This window comes from Antennarius striatus, chromosome 1, assembly GCF_040054535.1.
Source record: "Antennarius striatus isolate MH-2024 chromosome 1, ASM4005453v1, whole genome shotgun sequence".
Lineage (NCBI taxonomy): Eukaryota > Metazoa > Chordata > Actinopteri > Lophiiformes > Antennariidae > Antennarius > Antennarius striatus.
Window position 1 is genome coordinate 1,779,814 of NC_090776.1, and position 25,033 is coordinate 1,804,846.

General features: G+C 49.7%; 1 protein-coding gene across 2 annotated transcripts; it reads right to left on the reverse strand.

Moving 5' to 3' along the window:
* Positions 1–102: 102 nt before the first annotated feature.
* Positions 103–24,831, reverse strand: plekhg4 (pleckstrin homology domain containing, family G (with RhoGef domain) member 4). 2 transcript variants are annotated; one of them, XM_068313930.1, is made up of 22 exons: positions 24,680–24,831; positions 14,591–14,788; positions 11,508–13,812; positions 10,394–10,567; positions 10,181–10,304; positions 10,008–10,101; positions 9,818–9,904; positions 9,641–9,742; positions 9,429–9,527; positions 9,081–9,356; positions 8,714–8,836; positions 8,437–8,628; positions 3,372–4,267; positions 2,835–3,084; positions 2,664–2,753; positions 2,094–2,318; positions 1,667–2,018; positions 1,477–1,593; positions 991–1,132; positions 798–895; positions 444–706; positions 103–358 (listed from the first exon to the last, which is right to left on the reverse strand). In XM_068313930.1, the coding sequence occupies exons 1-21, from the start codon at positions 24,680–24,682 to the stop codon at positions 480–482; spliced, it is 6,174 nt and encodes a 2,057-aa protein (XP_068170031.1). In that variant the 5' UTR covers positions 24,683–24,831; the 3' UTR covers positions 103–358; positions 444–479. The 2 variants fall into 2 exon arrangements, with proteins under 2 accessions (XP_068170031.1, XP_068170022.1); XM_068313921.1 differs by having other exon boundaries at positions 9,626–9,742.
* Positions 24,832–25,033: the final 202 nt, after the last annotated feature.

Genomic DNA, 25,033 nt, shown 5'->3' on the forward strand with positions numbered 1-25,033 from the left:
ACCAAGGCGTTGGTGTTGAAGGGCGGGGCCCCACCCGATCACCTGGTAACCTTTAACCCCTACCTCCTCCTCTGACCTCGATGGACGACAATCAGCCTCGTCTCGGTTTGAACAAACTCATTTATTATTCAAGTAAGAAAAGTGGCGGCGGACGCTCGGGTCTCGTTTGCTGGTCCTGGGACCGGGACGCCGCCGACTCTGGATCAGCGTAACCGACGGCAACACAAACAACAAAACAGCAGCTGTGAGCAAAAAACTACATCAAGTCTAAGAGGTTCTTATGTACAAAAAAAAACATCCACGACGCCATCGTCGTGACAACGGAACGATGGTCGGAACAAAACTGAAGAAGACACGCCTGCAGAGAGAGGGGGGGGGCAGAGAGTCACTCTGTTAATGCGTCCAATCAGACGTCACTTCCTGTCGGTGATGCGTTCACTTACAGTCGGTCCCTCCGGGGGGGGGGGGGGTCAGCTGACTCACACGACGGTGGCGGGGCCGACGACTGGAGCGGCGTTCACCGGGGGGCCGAACTGACTGCTGAGGTGCTTTTTGTGGGAGGGGCTTGAGGAGCAGGAGGAGGCGGAGCACTGGCTGGGCCGGCTGGGCTCGTCCGGCGCCTCCTGCAGGTGGGAGGAGACGCAGCCGCTGTCGGAGCCGGTGGAGCCCGACAGGCAGTGGGAGGAGGAGCCCGAGCTCTCAGTGGCTTAAATGAGGGGGGAGGGGGCAACAAGAGGGGTAAAAGTTAGCACCGGTGGGAGGCGGGGCGGCAATGACATCACTTCCTGTTCACGTACTCATGGAGGGCTGGCTGCTGGTCTCGTGCTCCTGTTCGTCCTCCTCGATGCAGGAGGCGCCGAAGGAGCTCTCAGCGGCGGGGGAGGGGAACGATTGGCTGGGGGGTGGGGGGGAGAGAGGGTGATGAAGATGAATTGAGTGAAACAACCATCGATGACTCTACCGCACCCCCGGGGGGGCGTGGGCCGGTACCTGTACATGTGCAGGTTGAGGGGCCCCAGCAGGCTGGAGGAGGACAGCCCAGAGGCCGGGGGGTCAGAGGTCAACGCTCCACGCTTGAAGGGGTGGGCGTGGTCGAAGGCGGAGACGGCGATGGAGGCCCGCGTTCTGGCACCTGAAAACACAACCAATCAGGTCGTCAGTAATCAATAAACTTTATCGACAAAGGCAGAAACACATCGTGATGCCTTCAGGGTCGCCTCCGGTTTGTGGAAAGTTTAGATTTAATTTTAATCTGGAATTCATCGTGTTAATTTAAAAACATCCCTGATTGGTGGGCGGCGACAGCGGTTGGCCCCGCCCACTTTGTCAGTGAGTAAAAACTGATTTAACGATGAGTTTGAGGGCTGCGGGACAAACCACTTCCCCCTTTTTTACTTCTACCCCTGGCATCTCTCCGGTGAGTGGTGCATTGTGGGTAAGCTCTACGTCTCTGGTGAGTGGTGCATTGTGGGTCACCTCTGCTCTTCATGATGTAGTGAACGGCGCGGTCGCTGATGGCGGCGTCGCTCGGCTGGATGTCCAGGAACGGTTTGTTTCCGATCCCCATGGAAACCATCTCCTTCAGACGCATCTCTGTTGGGGGGGGGGGTGGATACAGAGGGTGAGGGGGGAGATCTCGGGCGACGCCCACCCACCCTCGTCCTACCTTTGTTGCGGGCGGCCTGGGTCCACAGGATGCAGGCGATGTCGGCGGTCCAGGCCCGCTTGACGTCGGCGGCCCCCGCCTCCAGGATGAAGGTCTGGTTCCTGGAGGTCCTCCGGCGGAACCAGACCTCGAAGCGGAGCCCGTTGTCCCCCGCCGACTCCGTCAGCCCCACGTCGGCCGTCTTGAAGGAGTGCTTGTAGATGAAGACGTCCAGCCCCCCCTCCACCTTCCTGGGTTTGCTGAACAGGACGAGCTCCTCGAACAGGAAGACGTGACGCTGGCATTTCCTGCGCCCGGTCCAGACCGTGAACTCGTCCTGCCGGATCAGCTGACCCTGTTCCTTCAGGTTCACCTGGACGGGGGTGGGGGGGGGGTGAGGATGATGATGATGATTGGGGGGGGGACGATAAAGCGCCGACGGACTCACGTCACAGTCTCTGATGGCGTCCATTGCCAGCAGGTCGTTGCCGTGGCGAAGCTGGAACTTGACCATGTCGGTGGCGGCGTGCAGCGCGGCGAGCTCCGCCTCCTGGGCCACGCCCACCTCTTTGATCAGGTCGGTCAGCAGGAGGGCGTATTTACTCATCCTCTGCACCGGCTTCAGCAGGTAGGACGACAGGTCCATCTTGTCCCCCAACTCCACCTGCTTCCTCTGGGGGGGTCAGGGGTCAGAGGTCAGGACAGGGTTATGGGTTAAGAGCAGGTTGAGGAAGAAGAACAGAGGAAGAGGAAGGTGGAGGACGGACACTTGATCGTATCATCCTATCAGGATAAGTTCAAGTTATCCAGCTCAACTAAACCCGACTGCCTCGCTCTGATTGGACGCCATGACAGCTCCTCCCACCAGTCTTAAATTACTTGACCAATCAACACCGGTCAGCCGATTTGACAAAACATTCAAACAAACAAAAAAAAGATTCTTCCTTTAATCGATGACGGCGTCTGATTGGTCAGTTGCTTTTAGAAACAGGAAGTGACCTGAGGAGGAGGGTCTCACCCTGAAGAATGAGGCGCCGTGATTGGCCAGCAGGGCGTCAGACTTGGGCTTGTTCTTGCTGTAGAGCGCGTACAGGTTGAACTGCTCCTGCTGTTGGGACACAGGTTGGGGTTCGGGTGAGCGTCGGTCAAACGGACGTGGACCAAACATGGATCAAGGCGGCGGTCTTACGTGTCTCAGGAAGCAGTGGGGGACCCGGAGCGGGTGTCTCCAGCACGCCTCCAGCTCCTTCAGGAAGAACTGGCTGTGGAAGTCCAGGAGCTTCTCCAGGTTGCCGAAGACGACGGAGCGTTTGCCCCTCAGGTCCTGGGGCAGGTCGGGCCGGTCCATCTCCGGGAAGTAGTGCAGGATGGTGTAGCTGAGCGAGCGCACGTACTCACGCTCCGTGGTCACCATCTCCTCCACCACGTGACGCAGTTTACTGCAGGGACACCACGGCCGCCAGTTAGCTCCTCCTACTTTAACCCCTCGCTGCCAGGACAGAAGGAGCTACAGTAGGACGAATATACAAGCTCTGCTGCTACCATAGAACCTTCAGTAGAACCTACAGAAGAACCTACAGGAGAACCTACAGGAGAACCTACAGAAGAACCTACAGGAGAACCTACAGGAGAACCCGCAGTACAACCTATAACCGACTCATATCTCGAGGTTCTACTTTATTTAGCTAACCCCCCCCACTCCCTCTGCTCGTGGTTCAGTACTCACCTCGCCCTGGGTCTGGAGTCGGCCGTGCCCCTGGGGGTCCCGGGGGTCCCGGGGCCTCGTCCTGCCGCTCCTGCCCAGCCGTGAGGAGCGGTTCTGGGGCTGAGGGTTCGGTCGGCCGCCTCAGTGCTGCTGACCTCCAGCCCGCGGATGAACACGCCCGTGTTTCCTCTGCAAACCGGTTCGTTGTGGCTGCGTGAACACGATCCGTACCGGGGCACCTCCGGGGTGGGAGGGGGGCAGTCGAAGCTCTGCGTCTTCCTGAGCTGCTGCCGTCTGGAGGAGGAAGAGGAGGAGGAGGAGAAGCTGAGGCGGGCGAAGCTCCCGCTGGGGTCGGACGGCTCGTCGGAGGAGGAGCTGCGGAGCAAACGCTGGAGGATGGGGGTGTGTTTGGGTCGGAGGGGGGTGGAGGTGACCGGGGGGAGGGGAGAGGCGCCAGGGGGCGGAGCTGAAGGGGGGTCCTTCTGGGACGAGAAGGAGGACGACGACTTGTGGGCGCTCCAAAGTCCCGACAGCATCCTCCTGGAGGAGGCGGAGCTTTTGCTGGTGGAGGAGGCGGAGCTGTTGTTGAGGGAGAGGGTGGAGCTGAGGGAGGAGTCAGAGCGCTGCCTGTGGGCGGAGTCTCTGGTCCGGATCGCCGCCTCCATCTTCCTGTCGAACATCTTCTTGGTCTCCTGACACTTGGACCAGGCAAAACTCCACTGCTGGAGGCTCCGCCCCCCCTGCAGCTCGGCCGCCGCCTCCTTCATCTCCTGGAAGCGGGCGTCCGGGATTGGCGGGTGCTGGCGGCGGTATTCCTCCAGGCAGCCAATCACGGCCTGGCATTTGTCGGGCAGCGTGCAGTCCTCCATGGCGACGCCGGCGAGGTGACGCAGACCCTCCAGCGCCCAGCCGTACGCCTGAACACACACACACACACACAAACACACACACACACACACACACACACACACACACACACACACACACACACACACACACACACGTTAAAGTTTAACATTTAATTCTGTTTTTAATTTAAAATGTAAAAAAAATTCAATCAAAAACAGGATAAATTTTCCCATCATGCCTTAGAAGCCCCAACTGTAACCATGGAGACCTGAGATTTTGAATAAGACCTGAATGACACCAGATCAGACTGAGGGTCTGTTCACACAGAAACAGGTTCAGGGTCTCGATCTTCATCATCATCATCATCGAACACCAAACAAACAAACCACCCCCATCCACTTCCTCCTCTCAGACAATGAAACCATATGGACCGTTCACACACACACACACACACACACACACACACACACACACACACACACACACACACACACGGATGACCCAGTGGCCTACTGTAGGTGAGTGTGTGTGTGTGTGTGTGTGTGTGTGTGTGTTGCTTCACTGCTCTTTAAACTGATTAGCTGCTGATGTGTTCTGATCGCTGCAGCTGTCCGGTTCCCAGACGACTCCTGATCCAGATTCTGATCCAAAACCAGATTCTGATCCAGATCCTGATCCAGATCCTGATCCTGATCCAAAACCAGATCCTGAACCAGATCCTGATCCTGATCCAAAACCAGATCCTGATCCAGATCCTGCTCCTGCTCCTGATCCAGATCCTGATCCAGATCCAGATCCAGGTCCTGATCCTGACCGTGATCCAGATCCAGATGGATGTGTTTCATACATGTGAACTCAGATCAATCACTTTATGAAGAAGGAAGTTTTTGACTCTAATTAAAATCAGATGTTTGTTTTTGTGCAGCAGAGACAGAAGGACGAGGAAGAAGAAGTGGGGGGGTGATAACGGGGAGGGGGCGACACACACACTGCTGACCGGGTCCAGACACTTCTTGGGGACAGCCGCCCTGCGGGACTCCAGACTCGGACGCAGTCAACCAAACGGGGGGGGGGGGAGAAGAAGGGGGGGGGACAAAACCTTCCAAAAGCCAGATGAAAGGCATGGGGGGATGGGAGGAGCCAGGGGAGTGGGAGGAGGAAGACAAGGGGGAGGAAGAGCGGAGCCACTTCAAACACGTTTACTGGAAGAGGAGCTCCGAGTCTGAACCTCCTGCTGGACCGCCGGCAGACGTCACCGTCGTCCAATCACAGCGGGTAGAACGGGTCATGTGACTGAAAGGGACCAGCCGGATACAACACAAACCGACCTACACTCCAGAACTCCTGCAGGAGAACCAGAGACAGAGGAGAACCAGAAGGCACCTCCTTCATCGCTCCTCATCATCAGCACACAGGTTTAAAGCCCCGCCCCCTCCTCAGTGAGGACCCGCCTCTACCTCAGAGGGGGTGGTGCTACGTAAACAACAGAGTCACCTGACAATCCTGACTGCTTTTAGTTAGAAGCTAATAGCTATTAGCTATCAGCTAACACAACAGCAAAGCTCCGCCTCCCCCCTCCAAGCCCCGCCTCAACCCTCTAAGCCCCACCTTCACCCCTTTTAGCCCCGCCTCACCACGAAAATAAACAAAATGTAAACAAATGAAAGGTAAACAAACAAAATGTAAACAAATGAAAAGTAAACAAAATGTAAACAAATGAAAGGTAAACAAACGAAACAAACTGTTAGCGCCGTCACAGCGTTAGCATTTTCCGCCAACACCAACCTGTGAGTCCCCATCCGCGGGCCCGGGACCCCATCTAGGGGTCACCAGATCAATGAGGGGGGGGTCAAGCGGCATCGATCACACACATCTGAAGCGGTCTCTGGAGGCTCCGCCCCCTTCTTCATTAAAACACAGTTTAAACATCAACATGTGAAACCTCACAGCTAACCTCTGCTAAAGTGTGCTAGCGTCTGCTAGCTCATTCACATCCAGTTCAACTTTCTGCTCAGGTAAACTCAGTGGAGGGGGGCACACACACACACACACACACACACTCACACACACACACACACACACACACACACACACACACACACACGCACGCACAAAATAACAACACAACTGTTCACCGCTAAGCTGCAACACACAATACAACTAGCAAGTGTGTTAGCGTTCATGAAGAGTGTGTGTGTGTGTGTGTGTGTGTATGTGTGTGTCCTACCTCGGTGTGTTCTCCTCAAGAGCTGGAGTCAGACTGAAGGAAGCAAAGAGAAGGGGCTCGACCACACACACACACACACACACACACACACACACACACACACCAAAAATCATTCACGGGCTGAATGGCAGCTGGGCGGTCCCAGGAGGCGGGGAAGAGGGGGGGATCGCCACGGCAACAAAGACTTTGTGAAAGGAGTGAAAGAGGGAAGGAGGGAAAACTTGGCACTGGAGTGTTATCTGGACTACACACACACACACACACACACACACACACACACACACACACACACACACACACTCACGCGCATAAGTGGAATGTGTGTCTACGGTTTGTGCGAATGAGTCAAATCCTGATCCTCATTAACATACTAGCAGTTTGATCCAGTGACATCATCATCTTCATGATGATGATGATGATGATGACGGTCTCTGCTAAACATGTCCTCTGATTGTTCGTTACCACTGAAGGTGAATTCATCAATGGCGATCACGTGACACCATGGCTCCGCCCTGCTCTCCTGTGATTGGCTGGATGATGGCTTCCTGTCACTGAGCTAGTTTTAGCTGCTTCAAACTTTCTCGGGAACTTGCTGGCTAAGTCAGAAGTGTCGCCGGCACGCAAACCCATCAAAGGCGGAGCTAAGGGGGGGTTGTGATGTCACCGCGGCTGTGGATTTGTCATCCAATCGCAGCGGAGGGGAGGAGTTATTGATGCATCAGGAGATTCAGCTGAAGCTCGATTACTATTCATGTTAAATTAAATCAAGACGACAGGACACGACAAAGAAAGAGGGACCCTCACCCCCCCATCCAAAACACCCCCTCACCCACAACCTCCTGTCTGGCCTCAATACGAGACGTCAGTTTTAATACACATTATCATGATGAGGAGGAGGAGGAACACGTGCTTCATCACATAAACAGAAGAGACCATTACTAATAGCATGAGTGTAATACTGTAGGAAGTCCTCAACATACAAACACAACTTCACTCCTAGAGGTTGTTCATAAGTTGAACTGTTTGTGAGTTGCTATTACATTTCATTCATTCATTAATAAAGACATGAGTAGTTACTATGTCGTTACTACTCTAAATACTAAAGTAATGTCATTACTACTGTAAATACTAAAGTAATGTCATTACTACTCTAAATACTAAAGTAATGTCATTACTACTCTAAATACTAAAGTAATGTCATTACTACTCTAAATACTAAAGTAATGTCATTACTACTCTAAATACTAAAGTAATGTCATTACTACTCTAAATACTAAAGTAATGTCGTTACTGCTCTAAATAGTAATGTCATTACTACTGTAAATACTATAGTAATGTCATTACTACTGTAAATACTAAAGTAATGTCATTACTACTCTAAATACCAAAGTAATGTCATTACTACTGTAAATACTAAAGTAATGTCATTACTACTGTAAATACTAAAGTAATGTCATTACTACTCTAAATACTAAAGTAATGTCATTACTACTCTAAATACTAAAGTAATGTCATTACTACTCTAAATACTAAAGTAATGTCGTTACTGCTCTAAATAGTAATGTCATTACTACTGTAAATACTATAGTAATGTCATTACTACTGTAAATACTAAAGTAATGTCGTTACTACTGTAAATACTAAAGTAATGTCATTACTACTGTAAATACTATAGTAATGTCATTACTACTGTAAATACTAAAGTAATGTCGTTACTACTGTAAATACTAAAGTAATGTCATTACTACTGTAAATACTAAAGTAATGTCATTACTACTGTAAATACTAAAGTAATGTCATTACTACTCTAAATACTAAAATAATGTCATTACTACTGTAAGTACTAAAGTAATGTCATTACTACTCTAAATACTGAAGTAATGTTGTTACTAATCTAAATACTACAGTAATGTCATTACTACTCTAAATACTAAAGTAATGGTAAAGCGTGTTTGTTCGTATGTTGAGGACCAGCGGTGTCGTCATGGTAACTGGTTCCAGTGACGGTACCTGGTCCAGGAAGCGGTACAGTCTGACGGCCCGTTCGATCTTCTGTCCGGTGGTTTTGACCCGCTGGCAGAATTCCTGCAGCTGTGTCCAGAAGGCCTGAACTTTGACCTCGTAGACGTGGAGGTCAGCTGACGACATGTCGCCCCAACGCTCCAGACTCCTCAGCAAGGCCTCGCCCCGCGTACAGCGCTCCTGAGGGGGGGGCACAGGTGAGACTCCACAGAGTGTGTGTGTGTGTGTGTGTGTGTGTGTGTGTGTGTGTGTGTGTGTGTCGTACGTGTGCCGCCGTGCTGAACTCTCTGAAGTCTTCTTGTTTCCGACTGAGGAGCTCTAGAGAATCCGCCGGCTCCTCCAGACGCCTCAGACGTTCCTCCCCCACCTCCTTCAGCCAGGAGCTCACCTGGACACAGGTGGGACCAACATTTGTTTGTTTTTACAGCGCATTGTGTTCTGCGTCCTGATTGGCTGCAGACCATCAACCAATCACCTCCATGCTGTTTCTCCTGCAAGTTTTCTCCCCAAAAACCACAACGCACCTTAAACTCCTATCGATCAAAACATCAACAGAGCGGTGCAGCGAGAAGAGGGCGGGGCTGTGGCTCCGCCCCTTCGTTGCGGCGCCTACTGAGCGCGCTCAGACTGACCTCGGTGAAGTCCTGCTCCAGCTTCTTAAACTCCAGCACAAAGCGCAGCTCCTCCGTCCGGGAGTTGGACAACGTCACCAGGCGGTGCAGCAGCTCGTCCACCTCGTCGTACAGGGTAGACACCCCCTCCAGCGCCACCCGCTCGTCCTCGCTCGCGCACACGCTTCGCAGCCGCGACAGGGAGGCCCCTCCCTCCTGTTGCAGCTGCACCAATCGGCTGTCTTCTAGGATACTGCGAATCACCGCTTTGTCTCTGGAGAGCAGCAGCTCGGCATCCTGGGAGGGAGCGAGAGGCGCGTTAAGCTGTGATTCTTCTCGTGTGTGTGTGTGTGTGTGTGTGTGTGTCACCTGAGCTGTATCAGGTGGGGGCGTGGCCTGCAGGATGTCGATGGTTTTCCGCAGCAGCCTGATGACGTTTTCGCACTGACGCGTCAGCTGCTCCACCCGCTGTTGACGACACAGCCGTTAGCCGTGTGTGTGTGTGTGTGTGTGTGTGTGTGTGTGTGTGTGTGTGTGTGTGTGTGTGTGTGTGTGTGTGTGCTAACCAGTCTGAAGCACACCCAGCTGCTCTGACTGAAGCTCAAAGAGCCTCCCAGCTCTGCAGGAAGCTGCTGCAGCTCCACCTGCTTGTGGAGAGACTTCGGGGAGCTCAGCAGCTCCACCTGCAGGGGCACAGAGGGCGTGGTCACAACAGGAAGTAAGGCCCCGCCCACCCGTGACCAGGAGTCAGGCGTCACCTGATAGGCTGCAGATTTGTCCACGTGGACAGACGAGTCCTTGTTGATCAGGACCAACACGGAGTGGATGCAGCCAGGTGTGTTCTCCTGAACACACACACACACACACACACACACACAAAGGGTTAAAAGAGGAAACACACAGGGGGTAAATTCCTCCGGTTCCTGGGGGGGTTCCTCTTAGACTCACCTGCAGGGACCTGAGGGCGGAGAACAGGGCGGGAGCCGGTGCGGCTCTCCTGGCGTCCACCAGTACTGTCACGCCTTTGGCTCGCACCTCCTTCCTGTTGCAGACAGGAAGTGATGTCAGATGCGGAGTGCTGACCGGAGCGAGCGCCGTGAAGGAAGGAGGGGCTTTCATACCTGAGGGTGGAGGTGTAGTAGAGCAGCAGGTGGAGCAGCTCGGCCGCCTCGCAGTCGGGGTGGGACCACACGGCGTTGGCGGCGGACGCCGTCAGCAGAGCACGACCGCTTCTGTCTCTGGTTCCTGGAGGAAGAGGAGGAGGAAGAGGAGATGCTGACGATGCATTCAGGGGCGACAGGAAGCGGTCACCTGTGTGTCAGTGTGGCTCTCACCGGGCAGGCAGACGGCTCCGGATCTCAGCAGCACGTTGTAGAAGCTGTAGTGGTGCAGCTGGGACGAGGGGCGGAGCTGCGGCGGTAGTGTGTAAGCAGCTGATTGGTCCAGCTGCGAAGAGGACGCTGAGAGTTCTGGTTCTGTTGGCCTGGAAGCAGTCAGCCCGCTGAGGCCTGTAGAAAGAGATGTGGTGTTTACATCCTGTACCTGTAGGAGGTTAACAGAGCTAGCCCCGCCCCTTTTTGGGGGTCCGCTTCACTTTAAAAACCTGGACACAAAAACAGTCAAGTTCAAACTGGCCTCCAGACGTTTTCGGAATGGAAATTTTTGAGACGTAGAATAGTTCGCCGTCGTTTTTCAGGCGGTGACATCACAGTTACAAGTGATGACATCAGAGTGACATCAGAGTGTAGGGGAGCTGGTGGGTCGTTTAAAAATCTCCTTTCTAATTTGAGCTCACTCCCTCAGTCTATTCTGGTGCTAGCAATGCTAATTTGGAAGCTAACAGACCGACACACAGCCAATTAAACCTCCATACACATAGCTGGAGCCGACAAGTCGTTTAAACCTCAAGTAACACTACTCCTCTGCTCTGATTGGTTGGCAATTCAGACCTGAAACAGGAAACACGATTCAGCTTTCAAACACGCTAAAAGTCCAACAGACTGTTGTAGCTAACAAAGAGCACATTGCTAAGGAATTTGGGATGGAAAGGATAACTGTCAGCTAACGCTAACACAAATGCTAAGCAGCCGTTACGGCCACAACAACTTGTCTAAATATGGTTTGCTCTTCTTCCTGCTGAAACCCATTCCCAAAAATATTGGGACGGCGTAGAAGCAGCTTTTTATTCACAACGTCCACATCTTCACTCACTAGCCTGCTAGCTTTGTCCGCTACCGTTAGCTTAACGTCATGGACGTCCCAGCAAGACTGGAGTTAGAACTGGAGTGTGAGAGTTTACTGATGAGGAGGAGGAGGAGGAGGAAGAAGAGATGGAATCAGCCAATCAGAGGTGGAGGAGAAGGAGGAGGAGGTGATACATGAGGACAGAAAGAATCTGACGGTTTGGTTAAAGGAGGAAGAAAGAGATTGAGGAAGAGGATTGTGTACCTTCGGTCTGAAGCTCTGCTGATGTTCCTCCACCAACCTCCTCACAGCAGCTCCCTTCTTCCTCCTCCTCCTCTTCCTCCTTGTTCGTCTCCTCGTGTACTTCCTGTCCAGGTTCAGACTCCCCAGGTTTGGTCCAGAGTGAGTCCGGATCCGTCACTGGTGCGATGAACTCCTCACAATTTGTTGGTTGTGTGTTTTCAAAATAAGAGTCCTCAGTGGGTTTTTGTTGTGTGTTTTCAAAATAAGAGTCCTCAAAGTGTGTAGATATTGGGACCGTTTCAGAATAAGAGTCCTCGGAGATTTTTTCCCGTGTGTTTTCAAAATAAGAGTCCTCAGTGGGTTTTTGTTGTGTGTTTTCAGAATCAAGGTCATCAGAGTGTGTGAGTACTGTTTCAGAATGCAAATCTTCCAATGGTTTTTCAGAAAAAATGTCCTCGATGTGTTTTTCCTGTATATATTCACAAAAAGAGTCCACAGAATAATTCTGTTGCGGTTTTTCAAAATAAGAGTCCTCAGAGAACGTACTAATTTGGACAATTTCAGAATTGTCAGATTGTGTTTGTATTAATCTGCTGTTCTCAGAGTCCTCAGTGTGTGTTGGTGGCGTCTTTTCAGAATAAGACGACCTGGTGTGTGTTCGATCGGTGTTTTCTACACAGGAGTCCACAGGTTGTGTGTGTTGTGCAGTATTTTCAAAATGAAAGCTTTCGGGGAGTATATGTAGCGGGTTTTCAGAAACAGAACTCTCAGAGTGAGTTTGTGGCGTCGCGTCTTCAAAATCAATCAAGTCCTCGGTGTGTGTCGGTGTTTGGTTGATTTCACAATAAGAGTCGTCACAGTGTATTTGTTGTGTGTTGTCTTCAAAAGACGAGTTCTCAGAGTGTGTGTGTATTCTGCTAAGTTCAGAATACCAGTCCTCAGTGTGTGTTTGCAGAGTGTTTTCAGAATAAAAGTCCTCAGCTTGTGTTTCCTGTGTGCAATTTTCAGAATAAGAGTCCCTGGAGTCAGATTTCTCCTCCTTTTTTTCACCTCCTCTCTCTTTCTCTTCTTCCTCTTCTCCTTTTCTATCATTTTTATGCGTCTCTTTTCTACCCTGCCTACTTTCTTGACTCTGCTTCACGACTGTTTCCTGAACTTCCTCTTCTACTTCCACCTCTAAATCCTCATCTTCCTCTTCCTCTAATATTTCAGACTCAACTTCTGTCTCTTTACTTCTGACCTCCTCAGTGGTGTGAATCAATAAATCCTCCTTCAGTCTACCTTCTGAACCCTCCAGCTCTTCTCCTTCCTCCTCCTCTTCCTCATCCAACGTTACCACTTCCTGCCTTTCCCTCTCTTCTTCCTCCTCTGCTTCCTGTCTCTGTTCTGTCGGGCTTTCAGGCTCCGGACCTGAACCAGTACCTCCTTCTCTCTCCTGTGACGTCCGACCGTCGGTCCTGAAGGTTTCCCCGACTTCAGGAGGAGCAGCTGAGGAAGACGTGGGGGGGAGGGGGGACGAAGAGGAGTCCCGACGGAGGTCCTGCTCGACGGGCGTGAAGCTGGGCCCGGACCGGGCGGCGACTTCCTGGGGGGAGTGTGTGGACGTGGGTTTGGGAGTGTGTGTCGTCGCTGGAGTGTGGTGAGGTGTGTGTGTGCTGGTCCTGGCTCGGTGCTGCAGGCTGATGGACTGGGTCAACGAGCCTTTCTGGGGGGAGAAGCGAGGCAGCGGCAGCTCGGCTAGCTCCACGTACTCGCCCTCCGAGTCCTCGCCTCCGCTGCTCGCTGCCGATTGGTCGCTCTTCGCGGAAGGAGGGACCGGTTTTACTTCCTGCTTTGAGGTGTCGGGATTGAAAAACGTGCTTTCGTCTTTAACGGGCGACTTCTTGGCCTCCTTGGGGGAGGTCCTGGGTCTGCTGTTGAATTGTGGGTAGACCAGGTCCTCCCAGGGGACCCTGAAGACGTCGCCCTGGACGGAGAGGAGGCAGCGCTCAAGCCTGGACGCTCCTCGCTGCTCCCTCTCCCGGTTGACCGAGTCCAGGAAGGCCATGCTGAAGAGGGAGCGCAGGGCTACCGCCGACACCTCCTGCTGCTCCGCATGGCGACGCCCCTCGGACAGGCTGCACAGGAGCAGGCGGGGACAGGAAAGAGGCGGGGCCCAGCGCGATCGAGGGGGAGGGGGAGGAGGAGGTGGAGACGGAGCAACCAGCAAGTAGAAGTCCCCCGGGTGAAGGAGGCGCTGGTCCAGAGGACAGAGTTGGACCACTATCTTCTCATGGATGCAGAGAGGCCAGCCCTCGTGACGGAACAGGAAGCCGCGGTACTGCAACTGAGGAAGAGGAGAGAGGAAGAGGAGGTGAGGAGGAGGTAATGTCTGATCGGACTGATTTTATTTTTTGCTGCTCAGGGTCAGCGGTCGTCTAACAGGAAATGAAATCAAAGATGTCAACAGACTGAACATAGTTTTCTGTGTGACGTCTGAAGGTGAAACCACATCCAGCAGGTGAGTCACCTCCAGCAAACACGACACGACAAACACACGGCTTTGAAGGGGAAAGGTCAGGCATGACCGGAGAGGTTTCCTCTGGACACAAGAAAGGTAGCCAGTATAGACAGGAAGGTAGCCAGTAAAGATAACTGGTATAGACAGGAAGTTAGCCTCTAAAGACAGGAAGTCTGTAAAGACAGGAAGCTAGCTTCTACAGACAGGAAGATAAGTCTCTATAGACAGGAAGTTGTACTCTAAAGACAGGTAGTTAGCCTCTACAGACAGGAAGGAAGCCTGTAAAGACAGGAAGGTAGTCTCTACAAACGGGAAGATAGTCTCTGTAGACAGGAAGTTAGCCTCCAAAGACAGGAAGGTAGCCTCTATGGATGAGGGTAGCCTCTCTGGATAGGAAGTTAGCTTGTATAGACCAGAAGACAGCCTCTAAAGACAAGATGTAAGCCTCTATAGACAGAAAAGTAATCTGTACAGAAAGGAAGTTAGCCTCTAAAGACAGGAAGGTAAGCTGTGGGTACTAAACACTGATCTGTACAGACTGGGCAGAAACTTTAGCAAAACAGGACAGGACACAGAACACCCTGATGCACCCTGGGATACTCACACAGGCATCTTTCTGGAGTTTCACCAAAAACTGTTTAGCAGGCAACAGGAAGTGGAGGAGGTATCGAAGACCATCTCCTCTGTAGTAGCTCTCCACCACATCGAGGACCTGACAGAGGACCGTTGGGGACGTGGCCTGGAAGGGGGGGTACAGTGCAGACAGAGTGGTCTGAATGCACCGGTCCAAAGATTCAGAGTCCTGAGAGGATAAAGACCAGCGTCAGTCTTAGGCTGAGATTCGCTTCGACAAAGAACTTCTGAACAAGCTGATTCGGTTTTTTCTAAGTTTACTTGTTGGAAAATTCAGAATAATAAAAAAAAAGCTGACTTTTACAGGAATTAGATCAACATTTGTTTCACAAACGTCTAAAGATATTAAAGAAGACTCGCTCTTTTTTTTACAACATCCAGCTAAAGGTAACCAGGCTAGACATGATGCCATGTCAGCGTCTCCAGGACGGTGTTGGTTCGAACCCCACCCCGCCCTTCATCACATTCCAATCATACGTTAAACTGAGTCACTGAAGCACAGATTTTATCGGATTCCTCAGACCACCCACAGACTCCGATCTCAGAACGAGATAACGATCAGCATGGAACCAGAACCACCAGCCCCTCCAACCCCAGGACCACAGACCAGACCACACAGACCAGGACCACATTGGACCGCCTCCCCTGCTATTATTAATCTCCCAGTCAGCTGTTATCTGAATGCCAACGTGCCTCCTCGTGGCACGTGTTCTTCGAGCGTACAAACACAAGTCCAACATATCTGGCTCGCCGCCAGGGGTGCGCCGCCAGCCGGGCCCTGCAGGCACGGCTGGGACGCCCTGTCGACCGGCGCCGAAAACAGGAGCAGAGCTGAAACTGATCTACGGGTCTGAAGGTAATGGACACCGGTCAGGTAAAAATATCAGTGGGCACAGATGGTCCGGCTCCGGCCGCCTCGCGTGATGACACACATTTAAACGCTGACGTTGTCGTTCAGTTTATTACGGATGTCTATGAGGGCAGAAGAGTCCGGACTCCCTCCTCATCCTCGTCTCTGACAGGATACCGGCGCAAAACAACAGTTTGAACCACACTGACTGACGGTCCGTCCTCACTGCCTGCTTCAAAGATTCAAGAGGTGGTCACATCAGAAGAAAAATAGAACCTCTAGATACGAATTGAATCTGTTAGGTGACTGAACTCGTAAGTCAAACAACATTTCCCCAATTAAAATGAATTAAAATCCTTGAAATCTTTTCAGTCCTTGTAAAATAAAACCCCAAACCCCTTAAATTATTTTTAAAAATATTTTTTTTATCAACCAATAGACACGCAGACTTCACCTGTGTATAATTAATTATAAATAAGTTACATAAAAAATGATAAAGAATGAAAAGAAACAAAAGTCATGACAACACACGAGCTACGTCTTTACTCCACCAACGAGAACGAGATCCGGTCTCACTGATGTTGTATCCATCCGCCAACGCGTGGTAAAGAACGAGATACTGTCCCAGCTGATGTTGTGTCCATCTGCTAACACGTGGTAAAGAACGAGATCCGGTCTCAGCTGATGTATCCAATCCACTCATATCTCGGATTTTCACGCGTACGTCGAACAAAACCATGGACGTAGCGACGGCTCATATCTTAAAGTACTCGTGTGTGGAGTAGCTTTATGAAGTTCTACTTCATAAAGTTTTCATCTATCAATCTACTGTAGACTGAACAACATGTCGAAGTTATTTGTGACTTGACCGAGATCATTTCATGCAAAAGGTCAAGCATGTTCTCACCAGACGACTGGAATGAGTTAATATCACAACATCTGCAAACAGTTTAATCTTTAAGGGACTAAAACCATCAGTGAGGTTTTAAGGACGCCTGAAACAAACCGACCTTCATTCAGCTCCACAGGTGAACTCAACCCAGCAGGTGAGGCGACGTTAGCGCCTTTGTGGATGCTATAAATGAGAGACTTGCCCCATCGAGTCCGGTCCACCCGGTACCGAGTCCGTTTGCTTGCAGTTCAGGAAGGTTCCTTCTGGATTGTCCTGCAGATCATCACTAAACACCACCGCCATAGCCGGCGGTCATGTGACCCCTCCAGGGCTGAGCTCATTACCGACGTAAACGTAAGTCTGTTGGACAAGCCTGCGGGCGTGTTTGGTTATATACGTAGCAGGACCTCATTCTAGCCTGGGGAGTTCAGCCCATGGGGGGTGTCGCCGTATCCAGTCACGTTCCTCAGACGGACGACGCCAGCAGCCCCAAATATTTGGGCTTGGATAACATGTTCTTAGAGGGGGCGGGGCTCTAATGAAAAGTGTGTCACCAGAACAAATGATGTTCAGCTGCTCACCTGAGCTCTGATCAAGAACCTCCGTCAAGGTGTGTGTGTTTACGTCCCACAAGATTCCCTCCTCTAGCTCATGAAGGGTAATTCAGAATTTATTTTATATATTATTATATATTTTTATATATTTATTTTATACACGTGGTCTTGATTTTTTCAGATTTGTAAATAATTATAATAATTATAATTATAATAATAATTATAATAATAATAATAATAATGACGACTCAGCTCCGAACATGTGCAGACATTTAAAATCACAAACCAGGAGCGCTTCAGGCTTTAGACGTCAATTAAATATTTATTTTACAAACAGAAATGAACTTTCTGAAGAGGTAAATGTTCGCTGGCAGCATAACGAGGGTTTATTCTGAATTATTTTAATCAGTGCAGCCATCTTCATCATCTTCATCATCATCTGCTCGTGGTGCCACACCACCTTCACCTCTGTACAATAACAACACGATCGTCTCTTTTAGAATATGACCCCAGAATTAATGAGGTTACCTAGCAACAGGGTAGTAATATGCCCCCCCGCCACACACACACACACACACACACTCACACACACTCTTTCAGTCTGAATACTCTGGATGTGACCCAGCTGAGCAGGACTCACACACAACAACTGGCCGACAAATGTAGCACCGTAGCCAATATTAGCATCAGGGTATCTGATGACACCCGGCCGAAGGTCGATGGGGTGGGAGGTGGGGTTCTGCTGGTGCCCCCCCCCCCCTAGATCAGAGGTCAAACTGTTGACACCAGCGAGGACAGACCTTCTTCCTGCTTAATGAACTTCACCGACAAACACACAAACTATTCAACAGAACTCATCCGTCACCAGACCGCCGGGTGACATCACTGATGATGCGTCGGGTGGGGAGGGGCCCTTTTGGAGCAGGGGGAGTGAGGCTCCCATGGGGGACGGAGGGGCCCCCCGCTCTGATGAATAGTAACTTCATTACCTCCAGGCTTCTGCAATAAAACATTTAAATTCTGACTTTATTTAGATTTACGTTCCATTTCGCTCCAGACTAATGTTCACCTATGACATCACTGATGACACAACCATGAAGAGGTCAAAGGTCAGATGAGAGGACGTGGAAATGCAAGACAAACTGAATCAGGACCTTAAACAGGTTTAGCATGAAACGCACGCCGTGAAGCTAATCTACACTAATTTACGAACGGCGAACACTTTGTCGAGTGCGTTTATTGTGGTGATGGTGTAGTTGCTATGGTTACCTGTAGCATGAACCAAAAAAATATGTAAACAAAAGGTCCTTAAAGGTATTATGACTACAACTCCCAGGGTGCACTTCAGGGACAGACAGCCAATCACAGAGCCTCGTATTAACGGGGTCAAACAGTGAGTGGGTTCAATCAGACTCTGGATCAGCTACGGTGTCTTCCCAGCCTGGTGCAGCAGAGGATCATGGGTAGTGTAGTATTCAGAGCAGCTCAGCAAAAACATTCAGGAAACAACAAGTCATGAACGTAGAGTAACATTCAGGTGTTAGAGGTGTTAGAGGTGAAAGCCGCCTGTCGGCCAATCACAGAGCAGAAAATGGTTTGAACTCTACGTTAGCGCCTAGCATTCAGAAAGAGGTCAAAGCTAATCACGCAGATGGAGCCGTGAACATAAACTAATCCAATCTCTCAGGTTCAGCTGGTTTGAATCAATAGCCAATGGCGGCCACTCTCTCCCCAGAGGGCGATGATTCATTCAGGCAACTGTTCAGCCGCCTGCTGGTGGAAAAACCAGTTCCTGCTGGGCGTGGAGGATGAGTAACAGGTCCCAGACTGGTGGCAGCCGGGTGAAAGGCAAACATCCTGGAATAACGAGAGATAACCAGATACGAGTCTGATTAACTCAGACGCTGAGGTGGGGGTCACCGAGGGTCGCAATAGGGTTTTAAGTAATCAAGTGGGGGGGGGGGTAAGAGATGGGAGGGGGGGAGTGCTAAAAGGCAAAGAAACCCACTGGGGAGGTGACCTTTGACCCCCCCACACACAAGTGGATACAGTGGCAGACCAGCTGTCATGAATATCAGAACTACAGGTTCAAACGGAACGCGAGGCAGCTCCCTGATTGGTCGAGACGACAGACAAGGTGTGAACGACAGACAAGTTGATGATTCAGTGTTTCCTCTACAAAACGTTCTTCAGTTCCCGTCTGGATTCAAACACGTGATCTCTCGGCAGCAAATGAAACGGATGTTAGCTTTTTAGCTTCTCGACAGCGAAGAGGAAGTCTCTCCGTGTAGCGTTCACGGATACGTAACGTTAGAAATGTCCTGACGTCCACGGACATCACTGACCCCAGAGTTCACCTCAATCTTGAACCATTGCTACTGCTAATGCTAGCTTCACTTCGCTTCTAACTAAAATTCTCTATGTGAAAGTCCTCAACATACAACTGGTTCCCAGATGTTGTTCATAAGTTCAATTGTTCGTAAGTCGTTATTTATTAAATTTCAATCTCTAATCTCGATCTGAGGTCATTTAAATATCATTACTACTCTAAATACTAAAGTAATATCATTACTACTCTAAATACTAAAGTAATGTCATTACTACTCTAAATACTAAAGTAATATCATTACTACTCTAAATACTAAAGTTCTATTCCCTCAGACTGACCAGAAATTAAAACATCCCATAATAAATAAATCCAGGTTCAGGTCGTTTAGAGTTCAGTCGTCCTGATTAGACGTCAGTTTAAAAATAAAAATCTAGTTTAGGTTGTTTCTCTGGATTAACGTCTGTCCACCACAGATACCGGACCATTGGAGGCTCATAAATCATGTTTCTGTATGGTAGTGCAGAAAGAGGTGGTGGAGGGAGGGGTTTTTGTGGGTCAGAGTCAGAGTTGTCATCAGAGATGGTCACCACGACTATTAACTTCACTAGTCTTTACTTTATCATCCATGGTAAACAGTATCCAAGGTAGGAAGTCTGATGCTCTAAGATGCTAACAGAGACAACAACAACCAACAACAAGAGGGGGGGGCGAGTGTTGGAGCTGCGTAAACTCAGTGGTGCTGCCCTTGCTGGAGATGTGGCAGAAAGGGGAACTGCAGGATGATAGTCGGACTTGGTGAAGCACGTTTGTTGGTATCTAAGGATGTTGACAAGTCGAATCTACTTATGTTGGTAAGTTGGATGTTCTTATCTCGAGGACTGCCTGCACGATAGAAGTTTTAATGTTGTCAGACAACACTGCAGCAGCTAGCAGGCTAGCAGCTAGATTTCCACGGATGAGAAGTTGCGGCTGACAAACGGACACCAACATGGATTCAAACTACGTCGCAGCACACGCATGACCTCGCGTGAAACACGCCACAGTTCGCACCTCGGTTCTCACAACCGTCAGGACTCCAGTGCGTTCCACAGGTAACACGAGTCCTGTGTGAAAGTGTCAGGACGCTTCGGCGGCACCGTCGATCTGACGTTTCCTCGTGGTGAATCACCTCCGCTCCCTTTCAGAGGCTCGTTTCTGACTTTCGCTGCTCGTCTTCCTGTCGCAGCTTGTTTGAGGACTTGGTGATGTTCCCCCCCACACACAGGGTTCAGCCTTCCATCCCCCAGATCTTATCTCACCCAATGAGTGACAAGCAGGAATGAGCTGGGAATACGATGGGATACATAGGCTTCCTCTTTAGAGGTGTAGCGTTCCTACATGGGTAGGTTACAGGTACAGATAGGCCTCACCAAACGCCGTTAACTAGTTCCGGGAAGACACAACGTTTGCTGGATTAGTTAAACTAGTCTCCAGCCTAAACCAAAACTGAACATTCCCAGTTCTGTTCTGCACTTTATCTATTTATACATTTTCTATAATATTTGGTTAATACGAATCTTTTTGAAGCCTAAAAACACACACATTTTATTTTTTGATACAGTACAGAAAAAAAAACTAGATTTGCGATTATAGTTTGGTGACGTTTACCCAACATCTTGGATGCTTTATGGACGAATGACAAAATAAAAGCCTTCTTAAGTTGGTTAAACAAAAACAGGATTTATTGTCATAGTAAAAAACCTAACTTTTTAAAATATATAAACCAGCGTAAACTAATCTGGAATAAAACAATCAGGTGAATCATGAGTGACGCTTAACGGTAGATATTGGAACTATACGTACATATTTTAATAAGATTGCGTGTTTTTATTCTTGTTCATTGTACAGTAACATGATATAATGAGCTTTTAATGGTCTAGTGATTTTAAGAGTCCAGTATGTGGAGTGGACAGACGTTAAGTCGAGTTAAAAGACGTGAACTTGATTGTTAGTTTTGAAAACCAGCGTCTAATGGAGGACGACTGAACTCCAAACGTTGTGAGCTCTGAACACTGAGCTGTTTTCACAGGTTCTCCTGGTGACAATCGAACGCATCGTTTGGTGTGAACAAGGCCAGGATGTCTGTTTAAGAATGTCGTCACTCCTTCATCCATTCATCCACACAAACACAGTCCAGAGGCGGCACAAAGACCTGAAGGCGCCACCGAGCTGAGATTGATAGCACAGAGCCGTGACCTTGACACGCCGAGTTTCTGAAACGGGAGATTAGATTTGAACGTTTCTCAGACCCGATGGAGACTGAATGGGTTCTAATCCTGCTCTATAAACCCAGGCCAGCTGTGAAAAGGAGGTAAGACCACCTCCAGGAGGGTCTCTGGGGTCGTAAAGAGGGTCTATCAACCCTCTGGGACCAAGCTTCTGTTCTAGCACCAGATCCCATTCCTCAACGAGAATGAAAAACCTTCTCCTTGACAGGAAGTAGAGAGACATCAGCCTGAACACCTGTCAGCACTGGAAGACGTTTAAAATTGTGTACAGGAAGTAGTGATCAGCATACAGGAAGTATCAATCAAGGTACAGGAAGGGGTGATCAGGGTAAAGGAAAGATGATCAGCAATATGGAAGTCGGGATCAGGGTACAGGAAGAAGAGATCAATGTACAGGAAGGAGAGATCAGCATACAGGAAGTATCGATCAGGGTAGAGGAAGGAATGATCAGTATATAGCAAGTAATGATCAGGGTTCAGGAAGTACAGATCATGGTACAGGGAGGAGTGGTCAAGGTACAGTAACGAAAGATCAGCGTACAGGAAGTAGTGAATAGGGTACAGGAAGTAGCAATCAGGGTACAGGAAGTAAAAATCACGGTAAAGAGCCACCAGGGTACAGGAAGAAACGATCAGCGAACAGGAAGGAGCAATCAGTGATCAGGAAGTGGACTGGGTCTTGCCGAATGTCAATGAAATGCTGCTCAACAGTCGTTTTCTCTTTGTGTTGTTGTTTTTGTTTCAATAAAGTTTTCACTTTGTCTCAGCTCCATAATTCCTGTCTGTGAACGTGTAACGACCTGAATCTTGCCACTCGGCTGGAAGCAGTTCTGAAAAGTTTCACACATGTTTGTAGATGATCTACCAGTGATGATCCTTCAGGCCTACAGGACATGAAGCAGGGTCTACCTCCCATAAAGTAGGGCAGCGAATTAATGGCTGGGTGGGGGTGGAGTGGGGGTTCTTCTTTAAAGGGGGTGTCACATTCATGTGGTGGAGGGTGTTTTCCCAGATGGAGGTGTTTCAACTTTCAGGCAGGTTGAAGCAGGAAAATGTGGGAAGACAAATCTCCTGGATCAGCAAGAACCGCATCGCCCCGGGACCGTCCTGTCCCGACAACCCCCCCCCCCCCCCATCATCATCATCTGGGACAAAGAGACTTCCTGTGACTGTCATGTGATGAAAGAGGTTTCTCCGAGGAGTAAAGGCTTCTCTGGCGAGTTGTAGCCTTCAGCTACAAAGACCCCGATCCCATCCTGACACCTGACCCCCCAGGAGGTGTGAAGACAGCTTCCATCAGGACGGGACGAGCGTAGCGCCCAGTGGGTCAGTGGGTTAAACATGATACCCCCCCTCCATATGCTAATCATAGAAAGCTCTTCCTGTCAACAGACGGACCGAAACGTCTCCAGACCGACCGACTCCAAGGAACAACATGGATGGATACATCAGTGAGACCGCATCTCGTTCTTTCCTAAGTGGTGGCGGATGGATACAACGTCAGTGAGACCGCATCTCGTTCTTTCCTAGGTGGTGGCGGATAGATACAACGTCAGTGAGACCGCATCTCGTTCTCGTTGGTGGAGTACAGACGTAGCTCGTGTGTTCTCCTGTCTTTTGCGTTTCTTTTCGTTCTTTTCATTGTTTACTTAACTTACTTATAACTATCCACAGGTATTGTCTGCGTGTCTATTGGTTGATAAACATGTCTTGTTTTTTTCCTACTTTAGGCGGTTTGGGTTGACTGTCTAAAGATGTCTGGAGGTGACGAATTTGCTTAAAATGACACTGAAGTATTAAAAATTCCCTGACTTTTATAAACAAGAATTTCTCCAGCTGAACAGCTTGTCAAAGAATGAACCAATCCGATCAATCAGAAACTGATCAATACCCATCGTGATTCCGCAAACAATCGACTGCCCACCATCACCATCACACACACACTGGTCTTCATCACTTCTTCATCTGCAAGTGTTTGCTTGCTGACAGTGAGTGGACTGACGCGGGGGCGTGTCCCTACAGGTACAGGTGATTCATTTTGAGTCAGCGAACCCGTCCAATCAGGCGCCAGCCTTCACCCCCCCCCCTCAAGAACGACTCAACCAAAAGGAACGTGTGTTGGAACGGAGAAACTTCAAACTTCTTTCTACAACCGTGATGTCCATGAATGCACCACACACACACACACACACACACACACACACACACACACACACACACACACACACACACACACACACACACACACACACACGAACACACAAACCTTCATTGAAGACGATGGATGATTTTAATGACGGCTGTTTGTTTATAATGTATTAAACTTTATATTTAGATGTTTTATTAGTTAAAGGTATCAACTACTAACTAGTTAACTGTTGGGTCAAACTGGATCAGACCAGATGAAGCTCTCATTTCATCATCCTCACAGCATCTTGGAACCCCTGATAAACAAACAACAACAACAACAACCTCCTAACACTCATCCAGGAACGCGTCAAAAAAGGCGACTCAGGAAGTCACGGACGATCCGTTGAACTGCAGACCTCTGTCACCTCAGGAAAGGTCAGAGGTCACATCTGGGATCAACCAATCAGAACAATCCTACTTCAACAACACCGGACTCGACCTCTGCGCGCCGACAACGCGGGGTTAAACGGGTTTGGAGTTGTTGGTTTAATTCTTTGTGTTGTGATTCGTTTTTCCTTCCGGTTTCTTCCTGCTCAAACGGATCCCGCCTCACTGGGGGTGATTCATCCGATCCAGAGGCAATAATCATCCGATCCGGAGGAGATACTCATCTGATCAGGAGGTGATTCATCCGATCAGGAGGCAATAATCATCCGATCATTGCTTTGTGTTCAACTGACGGAGGAGTCTGCTTTTAAATCTATTTCCCCCCTCCAGACGGACTCACTTTAATACACACACACACACACACACACACACACACACACACACACACACACACACACACAACAAATGTTTGAAGAATACACCTTGGTGGAAACCAAACACCATTATAGCCCCTCCCCCACCTAAAAATCACACTTCAACACACACACACACACACACACTCCCTCTATCCATGTGCTACCAGCAACAGTTAGTGCAAGAAGTGTGTGTGTGCACGCGCATGTGTGTGTGTGTGTGTGTGTGTGTTCTTACCATGCTGTTCTGTCAGTAGTGGTTTATCCCTGTTTGAGACCATTTTCCCTTCTTTCTCTCTTTCTCTCTCTTTTTCTGTCTCTGGTGTTCCAGTGTCTCTCGTCCCGTCAGGTCTGTTTCTACCGTTCACACTTGAGCCTCTCGCACGTTAAGCCCCGCCCACCAGCTGTCAGTCATTCTTCTCTCGGCCGTCCCTCCTCCTCCTCATCATCTCGTCCCTGTCTCCCCCTGCTGGCAGCGACCGGTCTCACACATCAGCTTCTCGATCGATCGGCCCCGTATTGATAATAAACACTGATAATCCAGTATTGATTCTGAACATGTCTGAACAAATAAACCTGTCATTGATTTTCC